A 23,308-nucleotide genomic window follows, 5' to 3' on the forward strand; every position below is an offset into this window, starting at 1 on the left:
CAGCGTGCCTGATTTTAAGGCCAAATGGGATCGGCACATGGGATCTCTTCACAGGGCAAAGGTAGGGAAGGGACATTAAGGTGGGCAGACTAGATGGGCCGTGGGCCCTTATCTGCCGTCTATTTCTATGTTTCTATGTTTTTACTATTCTTTGCTGGCATTGCAAGGGTCTCCCCTGAGATTGTGTATACTGGTACCAGAAAATCACAGAGCTCTCTATTCTGGGCTTTTTTTCTCTTTCAGTACCCCTCTCTAGGCTTACCTTCAGCTTCCTCCTCAGGCACTCTTAACTCACTGTTTCTCACAGGGGCTGCAGGGTCATCTTTTTTATTTCTCAGCTCTGCTTTTTTTTCTTCTTCTTCTGTCCTGCTCTTTTGTGGTGAGAGGGGGTTAAAGGCTTGTTATCTAACTGCTGTTCAGCTCCTCACAGCTCCATGGGCTTCTGCCTCTTCAACACATGCCCTTTGATCTCCATACTCCCTAAGGTAGACAGAGCTGCACTGCCTTGTCATTCACCTCCTTTTTTTGTCTTTCCTCTCAAAAGAATCCAATATCCTTCCTCTTCTCTTGGAGCAATGTATCCAAATTAAGTTATTTTGCACATGTAGTAATGAACCTTACTCTTAAGCCAGGGTATATTGAGTATAATCTTAATCTTTCAAATTTACTGCTAATGCTTGCTGTAGTATTTACAACCACTACCTATAATTTCTATAGCGCTACTAGACTTACACAGTGCTGTACACACGCAGGGTACTTTCTTTATCACTAGTGGGCTCGGTGTCTAAATTTTTGTACATGGGGCAATGGCAGATTAAGTGATTTGCTCAGGGTCACAAGAAGCTGCATTCGGAATTTTCCCCAGGATCTCAGCCCACGGCACTAACCATTAACCTTATTCTTACTACTACTATTAATTTTTTCTATAGTGCACGCAGCGCTGTACAGAGTCACAAAGAGTAAGAAAACAATCTCTGCTCGAAAGTGCTTATAATCGGATGTCATGGATACAGTTAAGGGGTATGGTTAATCAGCTGGCTGGGTTGGAGGGCAGAGGAGTAGGGTTAAGGATTGAAAGCTATATCAAAAAGATGGATTTTCAGTCTGCTTTTAAACGAGGGAAGGGGCTTGACAGACAAACTTGGGTAATTTATTCCAAGCATAGGGGGCAGCTAGATGAAAGGAACAAAGTTTGGAATTGGCAGTGGAGGAGAAGGGTAATGTTAAGAGTGACTTATCTGAAGAATGGAGTTCTCTGGGAGGTATGTGAGGAGAGAGAAGCAAGGAGAGATATTGAGGGGCAGCAGAATGAACACACTTGTAGGTCAGCAATAACGTCTTGAACTGTATGCGATGGCAGATGGAGAACCAGTGGAGTGACTTAAGGAGAGGGGTGACATGAGGTTGGTAGAAGATGAGTTGTGCAGCAGAGTTTTTCACAGATTGCAAGGGGGAGAGGCAACACTGAGGGATACCAGTTAGGAGTAGATTGCAATAATCTAAGTGTGAGGTTACTAGAGCTCGGACAAGGGTCCGGATAATGTACTCAGACAGGGGCAAATTTTGGTGATATTGAAGAGATAGAAGCGACAGGTCTTAACAGCTTGTTGGATATATGTAGAAAATGAGAGATCAGAATTGATGACTCCAAGGTTGAGAGCAGAGGAGACTGGAACAATGACAGTATTATTTACAGAGAAGGAGGAGGAGGAGCAGCTCAGTCTTGGACATATTTAGTTTCAGATGACGGCAGGACATCCAGGCAGCAATGTCAGCCAAACAAGCAGAGATTTTTTCTTGGACTTCAGGTGACATTTCAGGTGTAGAGAGGTAGATCTAGGAGTCATCAGCATAAAGGTGATACAGTGATACTGGAAGCCATGGGAGATCAGGGCACCGAGGGAAGAGGTGTAGAGAGAGAAGAGGTCCTAAAACAGAATCCTGGGGTACACCAACCACTTGCGGGGTAGCAGCAGAAGAGGACCCACCAACACATACACTAAAGGTGCATTGGGAAAGGTAGGAGGCAAACCAGGAGGACAGAATCATGGAATCCAAATCCAAACGACAGCTTATCAAGGAGTAAGCTGTGATTTATAGTATCAAACACAGTAGACAGGTCAAGAAGAATAAGGAGAGAGTAAAGGCCCTTAGATTTGGCCATGAACAAGTCACTGCAGACCTTAGTGAGAGTAGTCTTTGTGGAATGTTGGGGACGAAAACCAGATTGTTGAGGATTGAGAATCTGTCGAGTTGAAAGGAAGTCCAGACAGCGAAAGAGAAAAGCAAGCTCGAGTATCTTGGATAGGAACGGAATAAGAGAGACAGGGCGATAGCTGGACGGGCAGCGAGGATTTTTTGAGAAGCGGCTTAACCACTGCATGTTTGAAGGCAGCAGGGACAGTTGCAGTGGAAAGAGATAGATTGAGAATATGGCATATGGGAGGGATAACAGTATATGAGAAGGGGGTCGATTAAAAGGGTGGGAATAGGGTCTCAGGGGCATGTAGTAGGCTTGGCTGAAGTCAGAAGTTGTCAGTTTCTTTCTTTGTGATTACAGAGAAGGCAGAAAAGTCAGCAGTAGTTGACGAAGCGACAAGCGGCAAGGGCCAGACACTCCATTTGTTGTATTTATATTGTGCCAAAGAGTGCTGCTTTCTGAAGTTCATAAGATGTTAACACGTATAGCCAATTTTTCCAGGTGTGCTTGAAAATTCCTTTTAATCAGTCCAATGACACTGAAAATAATAGAAAATATTTCTATATCATTCTTGCAGATTTGTTTGGTCTTGAGACTGCATCACTTGGTATTTGAGAATCTTCTCTCACCACAAAGTTCACAGAATGCTTGGTTACCTTTAATGCCATTTTACTGTTTTTCTCTTACTACTGTGTCCAGTTTCCTTGAATCTAGCTTTTTAGCAGTTGGAATGGGGATATCCCTGGTGATCATAACCTCTTTATAATTCTCTTGGAGTCAGCATGCCAATGCTTTTCCAGTACAGTGATCTTATGTTTTACAAAGTTTCCAGTGAATGAGATGTACCACCTTGTCAATAGTGTCTCTAGACAAAAAAAGATTTATATTTTTTATTTTTTTTTAGCAATAAAAGACACTATAGCTGCCAGTTTAAGCTGTAGTTACAATTCAACAAACTCATAATGGGAATGAATCTGGATTATCTACAGGATTGGTCAGGACAGGAGCTCACCCAGATCTGTAGTTCTATATCACAAGTCCATAGTCCCCAATAACAGAGCTATCTCCCTTCCTACTCTTCAGTAAAAATATTCAGATTGTAATTATCACCTCAGAATCAGTACACATTTCTTCCACTGCCAGACACTATGGTTAAAGCACATGATGTTGAATTGTGCAGGGCTTTGTAAATGTAGAACCCTGCAGTTTAAAGCAAGTAGTTAAATTGCATGTCGTGGCCTTTACAACAAAAAAGGAGCTGCTGCGAAATCCCATTGTTGGTACTACAGCCTAGCCAGACCAGCTTAGAACTTCCTGGTTCTGGTTGGGGTGGGGGCACCTACCACCCTGTAGCAACGCTTAAACACTTTAATTTTCTGAATGAGCATTCCAGCTCGTATTAAACCATCATCTCATCCGTAATCCACTGTCCTGGACTGTAACTACGGTATTAACCGTTCATCCTTAAGTTTCAATTCACCTCTTCCATTTCAGTATCCAGTTTGTTCCCAAGGAAACACTTTAGCTTGCTTACTGTATTTATGCATTTGCTGATCTAATTCCTTGAGAGTTTAGTCTCTTCCTTCCCTTTCGGTACCTGATGGGGGAGACCCTTGCTCCCTCAGACGTCACCACACAGCCCCCCCCCCCTTCTTTGTGGGAGGGACTCTTCTGCTCAGCAGCTGTGTTCTGAGGGAGGGACTAGGAACTCTCCTTCTTCCGGGCTGCTGCAAAGTGCTGCTAGGGGAACCTTTATTCTTCAGCCCTTGTTCCTGGCTGGGCTGTTCCCTGCAGGACTCTCTCCCTGGCCTCCATGGCTCTGAGTCACAGGGGGGGAAGGTCTCAGTACCCTCCCCTGCTTTCTACTACTTTTGGGCGGCTTCTGGGGACTGGCATCCCTCCCCAGGTGAGAAGGGGTTTAAAATGTATTCACTGTTTACATTATAACTGGATGCTGTGAATGCAACTGACAAAACTGTATTGTATTGTTTTCCTGCAAAGCAGTTTTGAGAATCTGCTGGCTCTGGGTTCTTACATTCTTTAAAGTGCCTGGCTCCAGAAGGGCTTGTGATTTTTTTGCTTTATGGGGCAACAGCCTGGAAAAGTTGTTGGGGACCAGAGGAGACCAAGTCTGCCTGCCTTGCACTTCATCAAAGGAGCAGGGAAAAAAGAATCTCGGCATGGGAGCTCTCACTGCAATGTTTTTCTGGAACATGGTAAGAATTTTTGAGAACTTCTTTTTTTTCTGTCAGTTTCAGGAGTTTGCCAAGTTCTTTTTAAGTAATATATATAAGCAGACTGATTGATTGATTTATTTTGTTAAAAATTTATCTTTGCATGAATCATATCATAGTATGCTCAAAGAGCATACAGTATATCTTACTAATGAGAAAAATAAAAGTTGAGGTTTCTGAATGTTAAAGTTTTGACTGAGAATCTAAGGATCTGCTACATATGTTCTTAAATTAAATTTTTATTTCAAAAAGTTAAAAGCATGAGTCAGAAATGTCTTGTTAGTTGATATAATCATGGCTGCATTTTGGCAGCGAAACAATGTTCAACTTATTGTTTAAGGCAGGTGCAGTATCCAGAATTAGTAGGGTCCGTTTTTTTACTTTGCTAAAGAAGAGCCATTAATTTTCATAAAGACAGGTCTTGACATTTACTTTCCATTTAAGAGCCAGAAGTTGATTGCCCCCTCCCCCAATCATTCCTTCTGTCTCCACTGAAGTTGCAGCAGAACCCCAGAAGAAATCTCTGCACCCCTCCCTCCTCCTCAGCTCCTACAGGGCCTGATTTTCTAAGGCTGTTTCCTCCATGCCATGGCCAAGTTAAATGAGGCCTGTAATGTACACCTTTAGGCCACTGATAGAAAACCCACAACCAGGCAGCCATTCCTCCCTCCACCTTGTCATCGCCCAGTTTCACTCTTTCCTCCCTCTCTGATGACACCCAGTCTCAAATTGGCTCTCTTTCCTCCCAGGCTCTTTTACCTAATCTCATGTTTGCTGTCTCACTCATCACATCATTCTTCCCCCTTCCCACTCTGTTATCACCTGGTTGCCTTTCTCCTTTAAAACTGGCTGCCATCCTTCTCTTCCCCAGTTGGCTTTCCTTTTCTCCACCTGGATGTTTGTTGCCATTTTTTGAAACATGGCAGTTTGCAGCCACTGGAATATGAGTTGCTTCTTCCCACATGCTTGCCATTGTGATTCCTGGCTGGTATCATGAAACTGGATAACCTGAGACCAATGCAATAGTTCTGCATTATGGCAGGGATGAAGCTCCTATTCTGTCAGTGATTGCAGCAGTGGCTGCAGGGAAGGATACTTTTTAAATTAAATTAGGGACTGGCAGCCCTTCCCAGGTAAGAAGGAGTTTAAAATATTTTCACTATTTACATTCTAACATTCCAGGTGCCAGAAGAAAATTTCTAGCCACCATGACAGTCTTACATGGGATTTGTTGAGCTTTGTATTAAGATAACATATATTGTTAGCTTTGACATACCAATGAAACTCTTCCACAGCAAATATAAATTTGTATCACTGTATGAGAATGTTTATATTAAGATCCATTAACCTGACACTCACTGGGCAATGATTCTATTAAATGAAACTTGGCTAGCTTTATATAATTTATCTGGAAAATCATCCATTTTATTTGAAGTTTTTAAAATCGGAAAACTCTTTGTGCAAAACTTGGAATAATAGGACTACTCCTTGTCATTCTGTCAATTATAGAGAGAAGGTGCTGAACTCATGTGTGTTTTTTCTCTTGGCAGCTTTTTCTATGGTTATCCTCTTACGTGCAGGTAGAAAAATCCCCCTGATCGAAATAGTTCATTAACCTTTTCAGTTTACAAGCCCTGCAGAGGTACCTTAAGGTAGGACTCTGAATAGATTTCCCCTGAACTATTTTCTTGGTACTTGGTTAAGTTGGCATGTTTGTGAAGTGAACTACTTTCTTGGTACTTGGTTAAGTTGGCATGTTTGTGAAGTGAACTACTTTCTTGGTACTTGGTTAAGTTGGCATGTTTGAAGTGAACTACTTTCTTGGTACTTGGATAAGTTGGCATGTTTGTGAAGTGAACTGCAATACTCAGCCAGTGTTTTCATAGATTAAGTTACTTTCACATAGCTCTTGTAAAGGTCACATCCATCAGGGATTGTAAGAAACATAAGGCTCCTTTTACTAAGCTGCGATAGCGTTTTTAGCGCACGCTAGACTCTAACACCAGCATTGAGCTGGCATTAGTTCTAGCCGTGTAGCGTGGTTTTAGAACACGCTAAAAACGCTATCGCAGCTTAATAAAAGGAGCCCATAAACACACAGAAACATGAAGGCAGTTAAAGAGCATTTGGTCTATCTAGTCTGCCTAACCATGCCATCTACTATCCCTTCCTCTCCCTTAGAGATCCAACATACTTGTCCCAAGCTTTCTTGAATTAGATACTCTTCTTGTCTCTACCCTTTCCATGAAATAGTATTTTCTCAGGTTACTTCTAAATCTATCCCCTTTCACCTTCATTCCATGCTCCCTCTTTCAAAGGTTTCCTTTCAATTGAAATAGGCTCGCTTCATGCGTGTTTATACCATGTAGGTATTTAAACATTTATTTTATCTCCCTTCTCATGCCTTTCCTCCAGAGTATACATATTGAGATCTTGTAAGTCTGTCCCCATATGCTTTATGATGAAGACCATTGACCATTTTATTAGGGGTCCTCTGGACAAACTCTATCCTGTTTCTATCATTTTGAGGGTTCTGTCTCTAGAATTGTGCATACCATGGGCATCAGAACAGGGGAGCTCAGAGGCCATAGCCTCCCCAAAATTGGTGACTGCCAGTCAGTTATGACTCTACTCCCCTATTCACCTCCTCCCGGTGTTGTACTTTTAAATCTTTGGACAGCTGCCTCACAATGTCAATGAGCAGGCCTGTCCTGGAACCCTTCATTCTACTTTTGGAGGCAGGCCTGCTCGTTGATGCTGTGTGATGACTGTCCGAAGATTTAAAAGTACTGCACTGGGAGGAGGTAGGTGGGGGAGTTGAGAGCTGGTGAGAGGTTATGCCGCAGGACTCTGCTGGGGCCTAGGGCAGAGCACATGGCCTCCCCCAAAACAAAATAGTGTTCTGCTGCCTATGGTATACACTATTCTAAATTGGGTCTCACTAGTCTTATACATGGGCATTACTACCTTTTTTTTTCTGCTGGCCATTCCTCTCCCTATGTACCTAAGCATTCTTCCAGCTGTTGTTGTTGCCTTTTCAACCTTATTATCACATACTGTTGCGCCCAAGTCCCATTCCTCTTTCATGCACAAAAATTCTTCACCCTCTAAACCAGGGGTCCCCAAAGTCCCTCCTTGAGGGCCAAATCCAGTTGGGTTTTCAGGATTTCCCCAATGAATATGCATTGAAAGCAGTGCATGCACATAGATCTCATGCATATTCATTGGGGAAATCCTGAAAACTTGACTGGATTCGGCCCTCAAGGAGGGACTTTGGGGACCCCTGCTCTAAACTGTACCATTCCTTCGGGTTTTTGCAGCCCAAATACATGACCTTGTATTTCTTAGTATTAAATCTTAGCTGTCAAATTTTGGCTCAATCTTCAAACTTTGCTAGGTCTTTCCTCATGTTCTCTACACCACCATCACCTCATGTTCTCTACACTATTGCAGATTTTGGTATCTTCCTAAAGAGCAAATCCTACCATACAGCCCTTCAGCAATATCATTTATAAAAATAAATAACCCCATACTAAGGGCATTCAGCTTATTTATTAGATGACTTTATGGAACAGTGTCTAAAGGCTTTGCTAAAATCTAAATTCACCACATCTAGTTTTATCCCTCTATCCAACTCTATCCAAATTGATCAAATTTGTCTGACAAGACCTGCCTGTAGTGAATTGATGGTGCCTCGGGTCCTGTAGTTCACTGGATTCCAGAAACTTCACTATTCTCTTTTTAAAACTGTAAGGGATATTATCAAGAAAGCATACAATAATTGAGGAGAGTTGGGTTTGGGGACAGCTGTGTGTGTATGTGGGAGGAGTCTCAGCAGTTCGAGCGGCACTGCAGTAATGCAGTAAGTGGATATTGCTTGAATCGCTGGCTTTCTACTCACTGATATCTGGGCTGAAACTGCTGTGTATTTGTTAACCTTTAAGTGGTTTGAAGAATCGATGCAGTTAATTCTGCTTGCTTGCATGATTATATTTTGTTTTTCTGAAAAACTTTGTGACACGCATGGTCTGTTTTGAGTCATTTTTATTTGAGTTCATTCAGCAAATGTGACCAGCAGTTTAACGTTTGAAAGTGGCTAGTGTGAAGGAAAAGTGCCTGCTGGAAGTCATGAGGATTACTTTTGAAGTAGTACTCTTTGCATGATGTCTGCTGTTGTGTATATTTCACATCCAGCACTTGGAGCAAGCAAAATGTATTTGTTTTCTTCATTTAATTTCATTGCATTCCATATGCAAATTGCATATGTTGAAATAACTTGATGCTATGTACAACAGACAAAACACCCAAATACAAATTTAAATGCAATTACCTTAGTCCTCCCTTGAACAAACCCTATATACCCCCCGAAAGGTTATATTCATCAAAATTAAGGGCCTCTTCTATCAAACTGCATTAGCAGTTTTTAGCGCAGAGAGCCGTGCTGAATGGCCCGCGCTGCTCTCAATGCTCATAGGAACTCTATGAGCGTCGGGAGCAGCGTGGGCCATTCAGTGTGGCTCACCGCACTACAAACGGCTAGCGCAGTTTGATAGAAGAGGCTCTAAAATTAACAAATAATCCTTCAATTCTTATTTAAAAGAAATTTTTAACTCCCAATACCCCATAAAACAATCTGCTGGTTAAAATCATCTAATCACACTGGCACATGGAAACACTTTGCTATACGTTTTCCTTCCATATTAAATCAATCTCTCACTTACAACTATAAAAAATAATGTATAATTTTGAAGTGCTCTGATATTAAATTGAAATTTTCTCCATCTTTTCATATTTATATTTCTACAGAGTTTAACTCTTCATTTACCCCCTCCCCCCTTTACAGAGCCATAGTGCAGTTTTTAGCACCAACCGCGAAGGTAACAGCTCCAATGCTTATAAAATTCCTATGAGCGTCGGAGCTGTTACCCCGCAGCTGGTGCTAAAAACCATACTACGGTTTTGTAAAAGGAGGGGTTAGTCTCTAATGGTTATTTAAAAAGTGCCTATAAATTATTCCTTCCAATAGCAGGTCAAATAAGGTGATCTACACTCTTAAATAGCCAGTGGCAAGGTTTCAAAATTTCCTTGGTACTAGCAAGCAAGCACTAAATAATATACAGAAAACTTGTAACACCATTGCTATCTAGTAGAATATCTCAGGCATTAATACTGGGGCTGATTTGTATTCAACATGCAACATTGGCCAAGGGTTAGAAAGAAAAGTTTGACTTTTTTGTGGATGACATACAGATTTGCAACAGAGTTGACATCCCAGAGGGAGTAGAGAGCATGAGAAGTAATGTACACAAACTGTAAGACTGGTCTGATGTTTGCCAGTTGAAATTTAATACAAAGAATGCTTATGGAAGTAGATATCCAAAGGAGCCTTATAAACTAGGGGATCAGAGCTGGAATGCATGGATCAAAAAGGGACTTTGGGGGGGTAATGTCTCAGGATCCCAAGGTGAAACGTGACAAGGTGGTGACCGAAGACAGAAGGATGCTAAGTTGTGCTGAGAGAGGCATAACCAGCAAAAATAAAGAGGTGTTAATACTCAAAAATTATATATTGGTATGGCCCCACTTAAGATGGTATGTGCAGTTTTGAAGGCTGTATCTTGCTGAAGTAGTTCAGGGAAAGACACATGAGAAAAGACTTGAAGGATCTGAGCATGTATATTCTAGCCCAGGGTAGGCAATTCCAGTCCTCGAGAGCCGGAGCCAGGTCAGGTTTTCAGGATATCCACAATGAATATGTATGAGATGGCGGCCATCTTGGATTTTTAGCAATCTTTTTTTTTCTTCTTCTTCTTTTTTTTCTAAAGCTCCCTGCTTCTTCAAAACTGTAAATTTTGCCTGGAAACTTGCTGGGATGGAGTCCTTGGGCTCTACTCATGTGGATTCTTGCCAGGATTGTGCAGATTTAGTGCTTTAAGAGCATTCTTGTGCTACGTGATGCAGCAGCTTCCAGCTTAACTTCTCCTCTGCTGAAGCAGGTGACCAAACACTCAGCTAGCCTGGTGGGGTTGCCTTTGTTTATTTTGTGCTCAGCATGGCTGGTAATTCTGTTCACCAGGCTGCAGACCTTCCGCAGCCTCAGAAATGCAATTTGTAGTCACCTAAGGGTGACTCTGCGCCCCTTGAGCCAGACACTTTTTCTCTGTTAGTGAAATTTCTGAGGTCTGAATTCTAGACCTCATATTCTTTTCTCCTATGCAGTCCCATGCCGCTGAAGAGGCGTCCGAATGGCATTGTGCCTTTGGGCATGGTCTCACCTCAGCTTGCTGCTGTTTTTGCATTGCCTGGCCTTCATTTGTGGGACCTTGCTGTAGATGTTTTGATCACTGCTTCTTTGTTTAAAAGTTCAGAGCTTCCTGGAGTGGAAAAAGCAGGGACTCTGTGCCAGATCTGCAGATCAATCTGGGGGCTTGAATCCTGGGGATGATTCTTCTGTCCTGTGCCTATTTCAGTTTGTGGCTCTGCCTGACCTTATTTCTGAGTCTTTGCAGGAATTGCACTTAGTCACTCAGCTGGCTCTGTCCACTTCTGGCTCCATCCATTTCTTCCTCCTGGATTTGTGGTGTGCGTTTGCAGTGTGCTACCTTTCTCTGGCACCCTGTTGTAAGCATTCTGGTCTTGGAGCAGTTTAAAGCTCCAGAAGGTACTCTGAAATTTGCTAGAGCTAGGTCACGCTTGTCCCCTCTGGCAGAGGAGTGTCAGCAGCTTTTGGATCAGCACAGGGTGTATGCAAGACCTCCGTGTGGATGTGATCCTTAGGACACTTTTTGACAAACCTGCTTTAGGCATTAAAGCTGCTTCAGCGGCATTTTTTGTTGCACGCACCTGTCTTGCTCGACTGCACACACTAGAGAATGAGGTGGTGGACCCCCCTCCTCAACTTCTTTTGGCTGGGACAAATTATATAGCTGCAGCATTGGAGTTTGGCAAAGGTGTCAACGTACTTCATCTCTACCTGCCGACAGCTCTGGGTTCAACAGTGGGCTGGTAATTCCACTTACGAGGCTACATTGGCTAGGCTACCCTTTTTAAGGGGCAGTTATTGTTTGGCAAAGGTCTGGACATCCTCATGGATTCTGTGATGGACCGTTGCCCGAAGACTCTGCCTGATAGCAGACCCAGACCCTCTAAAGCTTCTGGTCGCTCTAATTTTCATGGCTCACGGCCTTCCAGATGCAGATGTCATGTCACAGAGATTTTCACAGGGCTCCCGACGATGATATCCTGGCTACTGGCGTTCCCAGCCTTCCAAATCCTGTTCTGCGCCCTCTGCCAGAAAGACTTCATGATGCCAGGCTGAGGGGGCCGACTCTCAGCATTTTTTTCTGCCTAGATGCACATTATGTCTGAGCAGTGGGTCTTGGACATTATTCGGTCAAGTTACAAGCTGGAATTGGCTCAACCTCTGACAGATGGGTTCGTTGACCCTCCTTCAGGTCACCTGGACAAAGAAAGGCTCAGGAGATTGGAGGCCTCTTCTGGATCTTCAGCACATGAATGCGGCTTTTAAGATTCCCTGGCTGGCCCTGAACTTCCTCTCCGACGTTAGAATTGATGTCAGGGGGAAGGCTGCTGGCCTGTTGCAGCGTCAGGGAACAGGGAGAACTCGGCGGCAAAGGTAGCTTGGGACATGTTCCCAGACGACGGTGGTGGTGGCGGCTTGGGGAGAAAGAAAGGGAGGGAGATAGAGAAAGACGGACAGAAAGACAGACAGGGAGAGAGAAAAAAGGGACAGAAAGACAGATGGGGAGACAGGAAAAAAAAAAGGGGGGGGACAGGGAGAAATAGAGACAGAGAAAAAAAAAAAGAAAGAAAGGGGAGGGGCAGGGAGAGAGGAAGAAAAAGTTGGACAGTCAGAAGAAGAAAGTACAACCAGAGACTCATGAAATCATCAGACAACAAAGGTAGAAAAATTATTTTATTTTTAATTTAGTGATCAAAATGTATCCGTTTTGAGAATTTATATCTGTTGTCTATATTTTGCACTATGGTCCCCTTTTACTAAACTGCAGTAGTGGATTTTAGCGCAGGGAGCCTATGAGCATCGAGAGCAGCGCGGGGAATTCAGCGCAGCTCCCTGCGCTAAAAAACGCTATCACGGTTTAGGAAAAAGGGAGGGGAGTATATTTGTCTATTTTTGTATAGTTGTTACTGAGGTGGTGATGCATATTTTAAAGTCATCTGCCTTGATCTCTTTGAAAACCCCCGAATTTAAATGATAATTAACATTTTCTATGCGTACAGTGTGCTTTGTGTTTTTAAAATAATTTTATTGTTGGTAGATAATTTTGACTTGGTCATTTTAAAAGTAGCTCGCAAGCCCAAAAAGTGTGGGAACGCCTGGTCTAGAATGTCTCACCTTTGAGGAAAGGCTAAAGCAGCAAGGTTCTTCAGCACGGCGAAGAGATACTGAGTGGAGTGGAAAGGTTAGGTGTGAATCGCTTGTTTACTCTTTCCAAAAATACTAGGACTAGGGGACTTGCAATGAAGCTACTAAGTAGTAGATTTAAATCAAACTGGAGAAAATATTTCTTCATACAATGTGTAATTAAACTCTGGAATACATTGCCAGAGAATGTGGTGAAATCAGTTAGTTTAGCAGGGTTTAAAAGGTTTGGATAATTTCCTAAAAGAGAAGTGCATAGGCATGTTTCACTGCTTTCAGCTGTATATAGCTGAAATTATCAGAAGCAATTAAGGAAAGATTTATAAACTATAACAAGTTTTACCTCATGCAAAGGAGGCAGTGGGCCCTCTTGATGATCAGGGAATAAAAGGGTACATCAAGGAAGACAAAGAGATTGCCGATAGGCTAAATTCATTCTTCATGTCGGTCTTTACCAGGGAAGACACTACATCAATGCCCGAACCAGGGAAAGTATTCAAGGGAGAAATCAAGGATAACCTCACCACATTGAGTGTGAACCTGGATATGATATACTATCAGATCGAAAGACTAAAAAGTGACAAGTCCCCTGGACCAGACGGAATTCACCCGAGAGAGCTAAAGGAACTTAAGATAGAAATCGGAGAGCTCTTACAATCCTTAGCAAATTTGTCAATCAGAACCGGGCGAATACCAGAGGATTGGAAAACAGCGAATGTTATTCCAATCTACAAAAAAGGATCGAGAGGAGAACCAGGCAATTATAGACCTGTGAGTCTTATGTCGGTTCCTGGGAAGATGGTTGAAACACTAATCAAAGACAGCATAGTGCAGCACCTGGAAAATCATGACCTGATGAGAGATAGTCAACACGGCTTCAGGAAGGGGAAGTCATGTCTGACGAATTTACTACAATTTTTTGAGAAGGTGAACAAACAAATCGATAGAGGTGACCCGGTGGATATAATATACTTGGACTTCCAGAAGGCGTTCGACAAGGTTCCACACGCTAAGCTTCTGAAGAAACTACAAAGCCATGGAATTGAAGGGGATATACTAAGATGGATAACCAATTGGCTGGAGAGCAGATTGCAGAGGGTTAGCATAAATGGGAGGTTTTCAGACTGGGAAAAGGTGACAAGCGGTGTGCCCCAGGGCTCGGTCCTTGGGCCAATCTTATTCAATATATTCATAAATGACCTGGGAGACGAAACAACGAGTAATATAATCAAGTTCGCAGATGACACGAAACTATGTCGATCAGTTGGATAGTGAAGAACTCCAGAGAGATTTGAACCTGCTAGAGAAATGGGCGGAAACGTGGCAGATGAAGTTCAATATAGAAAAATGCAAAGTGATGCATCTAGGCAAGAAAAACAAGGAACATGAATATAAAATGTTAGGTGTAACACTGAGCAAGAGCGAACAAGAAAGAGACCTGGGAGTGCTGATAGACCGGACTCTGAAGCCGTCGGCACAATGCGCGGCGGCTGCAAAGAAAGCAAACAGGATGTTGTGCATGATTAAGAAGGGAATCGCAAGTAGATCGGCTAACGTCATAATGCCGCTTTACAGAGCAATGGTTAGGCCACAACTGGAGTATTGTATCCAACACTGGTCTCCCTACCTAAAGAAAGATATAACCCTGCTGGAGAGGGTGCAGAGGCGAGCCACAAAGCTAGTAAAAGGTATGGGAAATTTGAGCTACAAAGAACGCCTCAAAAAACTGAACTTGTTCACCCTAGAGAAGAGAAGAATGCGTGGAGATATGATAGAGACTTTTGAAATACTAAAGGGATTTGACAAAATCCAGCAAGATGCAGCGTTATTCACGTTGTCAAATGTGACTCGGACGAGGGGTCATGGACAAATGTTAGGAAGTTCTGTTTCACACAGCGAGTGGTGGACGCTTGGAACGCTCTCCCAGAGGAGATTGTGATGGAGACCTCCACTATAGGATTCAAGAGCAAGTTGGATGCACACCTCCTTGCTAATTACATTGAGGGATATAGGTAAACAAGGTCTTACAAGTACTTACAAATCCAAAATGTGGCCCTGCAAAGGGTTTGAGTTTGAGACATCTGTTTTATGGTGAGTGAGAGTTAAGAATTGAAAGCAGTCTTGAAAAAGTGGTTGTTTTTTTAGCTTGGATTTGAATATTGCAAAAAAATAGAGCCCGACATAATGACTTAAGCAGTCTGATCCATGCATATGGTGCAGCAAGATAGAAGAGACAGAGTTTAGAGGTGGCAGTGGAGGAGAATGGTACAGTTAGGAGGGAGTTGCCCGAAAAACAAACTATATAGTGTTTTTAATGGGAGGGGCTACCATGGATGAGAGAATTATCATAGCTTATTAAATCTTTTTTTCTACCAAAAAACAAAAAAGGAACATGCGAAGAAATATGTCATGGATTCTCCTTCTGACAGGAAGTCAGAATTTTTTCTGAACCCTCCTCCATGAAGTTTTCAAGACCTGGTCATATGGCACTCGTCCCCCCAAGTCCCTTGCCCTTTTTGCAAAAAATGCTTATTTGCAGTGTGATGTCACATGACTAGGTCTTGAAAACTTCCTGGAGGAAGGTTCATGTAAAATTTGGATTTCATATCATTTATCCAGGGAGGTAAGACATGCTAAAATGCTTTAAGGCTTGTATGTGATTAAATAAATACAAAGTTAAAATAAAGCAGCATCATTCTGACTAGCTAAAAGCACAGAGCTCAAAGGGAGGAAACTGTGGGTTTTTTCTTTTTTGTAGAGATTGTGGCTAGGAGGGAAGTGGTTAACCAAACCTGACAGGATTCCTGGCAGGGCACAAGATGCTAAGATTCTGTTTGTTTGTATTTTAGTACAGAGCCACAGTGCTGAATGAGCTTTTCAAGCAGGGGTAGAAAATTTAGGGTCTTTTAGGTCCCAAGAAATTGGTGTCTGCAGCTGGCCTGCACCCCACAGGAAGAGCTGCTGCTTACTGATACAGCAGCCTGATCCCTCTGGTCTGGAGCACAGGTCCAGCATTAGGGGGGAGCAAACAGGGCAGCTGCCCTGTGCCCCAAGGCTCTAGGGGACCCCTAGTGGGTCGGCATGGCCACCCTCTTCTATCTGTGCCAGTCTGACATCTTCCTCTCCTGGTTTTGCAGACACAAATGTTTTTGTTACAGAGGGCTGCAGTCCTTGGCATCGATTCTCAACCGCTACTTGCAAATTTTCTCTGTGCTTTCCTTTTGCCACGGTTCAGCCAGGTGGAAACAGGGAGTTGCTTATTGGGGACTGACCGCAGCAGAAGGGAAAGCACAGAAAGGGGCCGCATGCGGTGGTTGAGAATTGCTGCCGAGGCTGGCGGTCCCCTGTAACAAAAATGGATGTGTCTGCAAGATTGAAGGTGAGGATGCCCCTGGACCAGCTTCTTAAGTAATGTAATGTAATTTATTTCTTATATACCGCTACATCCGTTAGGTTCTAAGCGGTTTACAGAAAATATACATTAAGATTAGAAATAAGAAAAGTAGAATGAGAGAGGAGAAGGGGAAAAACGTATGATGCTGGAAACAGAAGAGAGAACATAAGAACATAAGAATTGCAATGGGCAATGGTGCAGAGCAGGGATGGAAGGGGGAGGAGGGGAGAGAGAGAAAATAGACTGCGAGGAGAGGAGAGAGATAACAGACCATGGGAAGGGAAGTAGGGAAATGGACCATGGGAAGGGGGAGAGAAGGAGGGAAAGGAAGAAGGTGAGAGAGAAATGCCAGACTGTGGGAAGGAGAAGAGAGTGATACCAGATCAGGGGAAGGGGGATGGAAGGAGAGAGATGCCAGACCGCAGTAGGGGGAAGGAGGGAAAGGAAAGAAGAGATAGAAATACCAAACTGTGGGAAGGAGGGAAAAAAAATGCTAGACCATAGGAAGGGGAAAACAGATGTCAGAACACAGGAGGGGGCGAGAAAGGGAGGAGATGGTGCTTGGATAGAAAAGAGATAGAAAAAAATGCTGTTTAGGATTGATGGGAATAGGGAAAAAGGAGAGAGGAGATGGTGCAAATGTATGGAGAGGAGGGGAAGACATGGAAAAATAGATTGAGAAGGAAGCAGAAAAATGGAAGAAAGTTGAATGTTAAAGGTTAATGCCAAAGATGGATGTAGATTTGATCCAAACAGACCGGGGATTTTAAATTAGTCCACTTGAGGGGGCAATACTTTCAAAATAGAACAAAACACAAAAGGCCCCCTCTCATCAATACTGGACAAGTTTCTCAAATAATATCATCATATAACAATTAAATGCTTTAAAATATTTAAATGTGCTCATAAGCTCTTCAGCAAGGTGCCACAGAAGCAGTACAATGTCGTTGGAAAGGTGCTTGAATTTTAATCATGAAACATTGCATGGAGCAAGGATTCTTGCTTCTACTGGAGTGGCAAATGTTATGGCTCAACAAAAGCTGTTTAACAGTAGACCACTTATCTGAAAAGGTCAGTTCACGGTGTTTTGTTCTATTCTGTTTTGTTCTATTTTGAAAGATGGATGTAGGGAAGAAAGTAAAGGAGAGAAAAACAGCAAAAGGATATGAAAGTCTTGGAAACAAAGTTAGGAGCACAGACAAGAAGTGCAGCCAGAGACTGGGAAAAGATGATTAAAAAATAAAATCACCAGACAATAAGGGTAGGAAAATGATTTTATTTTCAATTCAGTGATTGAAATATGTTACCAGTAGTTTTGAAAATTTACATCTGCTGTCTATATTTTGCACTGTTCAGAAAGAAATTCATTTGTTTCTATTTCTCCAGTGTTGTACTGCATGTGCTAGATGTGGTGTATTTTAGCAAAGCCTTTGACAATGTTCTAATAAATAAACTGAGTGCCCTGGGATGGGCCCCAAAGTGACAGACTGAGTTAAGAACTGGTTAAGTGGAAGATGACAGAGGGGTAGTGGTCAATGCAGATCGCTCTGAGGAACATGAGTATGTAAAAAGAGCCATACTGGGTCAGACCAATGGTCAATCTAACACAGAATCCTTCTACCAGATTCACTAAAGTTAGCAATTCAATTGCTGTTGGCCGATTTTAAAACAGCAATTGATTCACTATCTTTTTTAAATGCAATTGATTTGCATGGAGGTGCAAATCATTTGCATGCAAACTCCCGACTCAATCGCTCAATGAGCGATTGAGTCAGGGCAGCCCTGACAGTAGTGACAGGAGAAGCAGCCTGTTACTGCTGTCAGGGCTTCTGCCGTTTTGGGTGTTTTTTTTTTTCATTTAAAAAAAAATGGCACTGATATTTTGGGATGTATTACACACGCAAATTATCTTGCCAGAAAAAAAAAAAAGAAAAAAAAACCTCCTGCCCCCTGACAGCACCCCATCCCACCAACCCCCCCAAAATGGCAGGAGAGATGCCCACTTCCTCCTACCATCGGCACCCTCCGCTGAACCTCCCCCATCTTAGATAAAGCAGGAGGGATGCCAACTCTCTCCTGCCACCAGACGCCCCCATCCGTCGGCCGCCGCTGACATCCAACTAATCTCTCTGTCAGAACCCCCCCCACACGAACATGGCAGGAGGGTTGCCAACTCCCTCCTGCTGTCGGAACCGGTCGGTCCACTCCCCCACCCCGATACCCCCTTGGGAGGGGCCTAAGGCGCCTGAGCCAATCAGGGACTTAGTTAGAGAGGAGACTAAGGAAGTCCCTGATTGGCCAAAACAGGGGCCTGAGGCACCTGAGCCAAAACAGGGCCTTAGGCCTCTCCCCATGCATTATATGGTGCATTAATGATTTGGATGTTACTAAAGCAGCCTAGAATTCAGAAATGCGATAATTAAATGGAAGATTAGGTTATACCTTCAATAATCTTCTTTCTGTTAGTCCCTAGAGGATTCCATACACTAGGGGGCTCATAATCAAAACGAAAAACCATCTAAAATGTGGCCTAAATCGGTACTTGGATGATCAAAAAGCCAGATCATCCAAATACCAATAAACAAAACTGGTTTTAGACGTATCTAAAACCAGCTAAGGCTTCTAAACGCATAGAGCGAAAAGAGGCATTTTTAGAGGAGGGGAAAGGGCTTGAGGTGGGTCGACCTAGACATAGTCGTACAGCAGTTATAACCAAAAGTTTAAACAGGTTGCCTAGTCGGCACTTATATGTTTTGACTTAGACCAAGTCAAAACAGGTATAAGTGCCGAAAAAGGGGCCTCTGAGCAGATCGCGGCTGCCGCAATCAGCTTAGCGACCCTGGCAACCTACCCACCCCCTACCGCACCAATCACGGCAGGAGAGATGCCTCATTTTTCCTGCCGCAATAACGATCCCCTGAAGTGCCGCCAACCGCAGTACTTCGGGGTGAGGATCAAGGCAAGATAGATGAGGCATCTCTCCTGCCGTTATCCTTACCCCAAAGTGCTGCGGTTCCGGCACTTCGGATCGTTATTGCGGCAGGAGATATAGCCAATCTCTCCTGCCGCGATCCACCCCCCAAAAGTGATATGGGCAGGTGGGACCCCAACCCCTCCTGCTCCGGTGAAACCCCCTCCCCCACCCCACCCGCTGACCCCGTGACACCCCCCCCACCCTCGAGGCTCCCCCTTACCTAAAATAAGTTGGACGGACGGGTCCCAAGCCTGTCCGCCCGGCAGGCCCGCCGAATGGCGGGCCTTAGGGCCTGATTGGGCCAGGCGCCAAAGGCCCTGCCCACAGGAGGAGCCTTAGACACCTGGGCCAACCGAAATTGGCCCATTTGCCTTAGACCCCCTCCTGTGGGCGTGTCCTTAGACACATGGACTGCGTCGGGGCAGGAGGGGTTGGGCTCCCTCCTGCCCAATCCGATCGGGGTGGGGAGCTGTGTCCGATCAGGGTGGGGGGCAGGAGGGATTGGGCTCCCTCCTGCCTGATTGGGGGGTGGGGGGCTGCGTCGGGGCAGGAGGGCCTGGGATCCCTCCTGCCCATATCGGTTCGGGGGATGGGGGGCTGTGTCGGAACAGGAGGGGTTGGGTTCCCTCCTGCCCGGATCGGTTCGGGGGGGGGGAGTGGATTGTGGCAGGAGAACTCGGCTATTTCTATTGCCGCGATAGCGATCACCCCTCTACCCGAACTGCTACAAACCGCGGCAGTTTGGAGGTGGGCCGATCCCCCATCGCAGCAGGGGAGATAAGGCATCTCTCCTGCCGCGATTGTTAGAGGGCGGGGGTGGATTCTGTAACTGGTGTTGTTTTTGACAGACACCGGTTACAGAATCCAGCTTTTAGGCAAAGGACTGGTCCCTCCTTCACCTAAAAGGTCTGGTTTTGGGTGTTTGGGACTTAGGCTGTTTTTGGGTTGATAATGTGTTGTAAGTGTAGACGTAGTGGTGGTATGGCTGTTTAAACAGCTGAACGTAGAGGTAGGCTATTCTGAAAACAAACCTCATTTTGGACGTTTGTTTTGAGAATGGACATTTTCACTGCTTCTATTTTCAACGTATAGAGCCTAGGCCAAAAGGGGACTTAGACTTTTTTTTTAAATTATGCCCCTCCATGTGTTTAGTCCCAACCTGCAGTCGTCTAATGGGAATTCCTCTCCGCAGTGCATCTTGGGATGGGGGAGGGGCCTGAGGCTCTGATTTACCCAGGTTGTGTAAGGCCCCTCCTATGGGAGGTTTCAGTTATGTAATTAAATGCTTCCTGTAATTTGATATACTACTACTACTATGCAGGTAGGGCGCTGGTCTTTGACCAGAGGGCTGCTGCGTGAGCGGACTGTTGGATACAATGGACCACTGGTCTGACCCAGCAGTGGCAATTCTTATGTACTACTACTACTACTTATTTCTATATCGCTGAAAGGCGTACGCAGCGCTGTACATTTATCAGTCTTTCACATCACTATTGAGTAATTTCTTTGCAGAACTGCTTTAATTCAGACACATTCATGGGCTTTCACAGATGAACTTCTTATTTCAAGTCCTGCCGTAGCATCTCTATTGGGTTCAAGTCATAACTTTGACTAGACCAATCCAAAACTTTAATTTTGTTTCTCCTCAGCCGTTCAAACATGGACTTGCTTTAATGTTTTCGAATCATTGCCTTGCTGCATACCTTTGTTATGCTTCAGCTCCAGCCTCATTGAATTTAAAATAGCCAAAAAAATAAAGGAAAAAAAAGAATGTACAGTACTTTGAACTGATGAAACTAAAATTGAACTGTTTGACCATAACCATATAAGACACAAGATAAATGTAGACTGGACATTCTCCTTAATTTCTGCTACAGTGCAGAATTCTTGGTTCCTTAAAATTTTTGTCCGGGTCCTTAGTCTAAGTTAGATTATTGTAATTTAGTATATGCAGGTATAGGAACAGGACAACTGAAGCATCTACAAACTGCTGCGATTTGATGGTTAGGCCATGCATACATTTCGTGATCATGTGACACCTCTGTATTTGAAATTCCATTGGTTGCCATTGGAATTTAGGATCAAATTTAAGATCTTGATGTTGGCACATTAGTATTATTTCAGTTACAACCTTCATATCTTTCTAACTTGGTGTTATTTTATGCACCGAGGCATTTATTACAATCTTTGAATTTTAATAGGGTAGCTGTTCCCCATATCTCGAAGGCCCATCTTGCCTCAACTAGAGATTGTGCATTTTTTTTATTTAGTTCTACGGTTATGGAACAATCTGCCTATAGAACTGAGAAAAGAAGAATCGCATATAAATTTTAAAAGACATCTAAAAGCATATTTTTTTTCAGTTGGCTTTTTTAAATTGAAGAAACGAGTTTGGGACTGCAATCTTTATTTATGCAGCCATTTATTTAATAAAATTTTCGGTTTGTATTGATTAACTTTTATTATTTATAATTTGATTGCTATAGAATTTTTATGCATTTAAAAAAACAAACCAAAATCACTTTCTCTTCTTTTCTTTCATTTTCTGTTTTTGAATGGAGTTCTTTTCAAAATTTGTTTTGAATTATACATTGTAAACCGCTTGGATCCTTTTTGGCTAGTACGCGTTTTATAAAGTTTTTACTAAACATAACCAGCATCCCCATGCCATCACATTGCTGTCTCCATGTTTGGTGGTATGTTGACCTTATCATGGAATTCTGTATTTGTTATATGCCAAGCATAATGGAACAGTTTCACTTTTGACTTGTCTGCCCATAGAACATTTATCCCAAAAGGCTTGGAGATTGTCCAAATGTGCTTTTGCAAATAGAAAATGAGCACTGATATTACTCCTGAATAGAAGTGGTTTTTGCCTTGCTATTCTCTCATGAATCCCATTTTTGCCCAATCTCTCTCTTAATGTAGAGTAATAAATACTGACCTTAACTGAGGACTGAGTGTATTGCAGTTTTGATTTTCTGGGATGTTTTGTAATTCCTTGGATGTTATGCTTTTGCAATAGTTTTGACAGGCCAGCCACTTTTGTGAAGATTCACCACTGTTCAAGTCTTCTCCGTTTGAAGATAATGGCTCTCCTTATGGTTCCGTGGAGTCCCAAAGGTTTAGGAATGGCTTTCTAACCTTTTCCAAATTGATATATTTCAACAACTTTTTTTCTGATGTTTCTGGCATTTTGTAGAACGTTTGTGGTGACTATTTCACTCTCTGGTAAGGCTCAATATGGAAAAATTATGTTCTTACCTGTTAATTTTCTTTCCTTTAGACGCAGCAGATGAATCCAGAGACCAATGGGATAGCACACATCTACCAGCAGGCGGAGATAGAGAAACTGATTAACAGGTGATCCTATTGGCTGGCACTCCTCCTGTATCTCCAATATAGCTCCTTGCCCAAGCATCCGTAACCATCAATAAGCATAGCATGTAAAAAACTTCTTTCCCATAACAAATTTCAAAAGGCAATAATACAGAATACAACCATCAAGAATAACAAACTTCGAAAGTTGGACAAGAAAAAACCGACAGACAATATCCAGAAAGGGTGGGGCTCTGGATTCATCTGCTGCGTCTAAAGGAAAGAAAACAGGTAAGAACATAATTTTTCCTTCCTTAGCAACAGCAGCAGATGAATCCAGAGACCAATGGGATGTAGCAAAGCAATCCTCAATCTGGGTGGGAAGCAAACGCCTCCTCCGCAACAACCGAAGCACTAAACGCATCTACCGCATGCACCCCCACATCCAACCAGTAATGATGAGAGAAAGCACTCTCGGAAGACCAAGTAGCCACGAGACAAAACTCCTCCAAGGAAAAAAACCTCTGGACCGAGTCCAAGAAGTAGCCATTGTTCTGGCGGAATGGTCATGAAGTTCTTTCGACAACCACTTCCCTGCCATCAAGCAAGTTTAAAGAATGTCCTCCTGGACCCATCGAGCGTGAAGAATACAAAAAGGTGATCTAAACAACTAAAAGTCGTTAGAAACCTAGCTTGCGGAGAACGCTACGCACTTTCAAAAAATGCAGTGAATAAAAGCACGTCTCCTTATTTCTCCTCCCAGGAAGAAGGAAGGAAAAGTGAG

At 43.3% G+C, this 23,308-nt stretch overlaps 1 protein-coding gene across 2 annotated transcripts in view; it reads left to right on the plus strand.

Moving 5' to 3' along the window:
• The first annotated feature begins 3,967 nt into the window (after window positions 1–3,967).
• The window catches only part of ABL1 (ABL proto-oncogene 1, non-receptor tyrosine kinase), a 172,740-nt gene continuing 153,399 nt past the window's right edge, over window positions 3,968–23,308 (plus strand). The window contains exons 1-2 of one of the 2 annotated variants that reach the window (XM_033960528.1): window positions 3,968–4,106; window positions 4,205–4,416. In XM_033960528.1, the coding sequence (XP_033816419.1) occupies window positions 4,284–4,416 (133 nt within the window). In that variant the 5' untranslated portion in view covers window positions 3,968–4,106; window positions 4,205–4,283. The other variant, XM_033960527.1, reaches the window with a different exon arrangement.

Source organism: Geotrypetes seraphini, chromosome 10 (assembly GCF_902459505.1).
Source record: "Geotrypetes seraphini chromosome 10, aGeoSer1.1, whole genome shotgun sequence".
Classification (NCBI taxonomy): domain Eukaryota; kingdom Metazoa; phylum Chordata; class Amphibia; order Gymnophiona; family Dermophiidae; genus Geotrypetes; species Geotrypetes seraphini.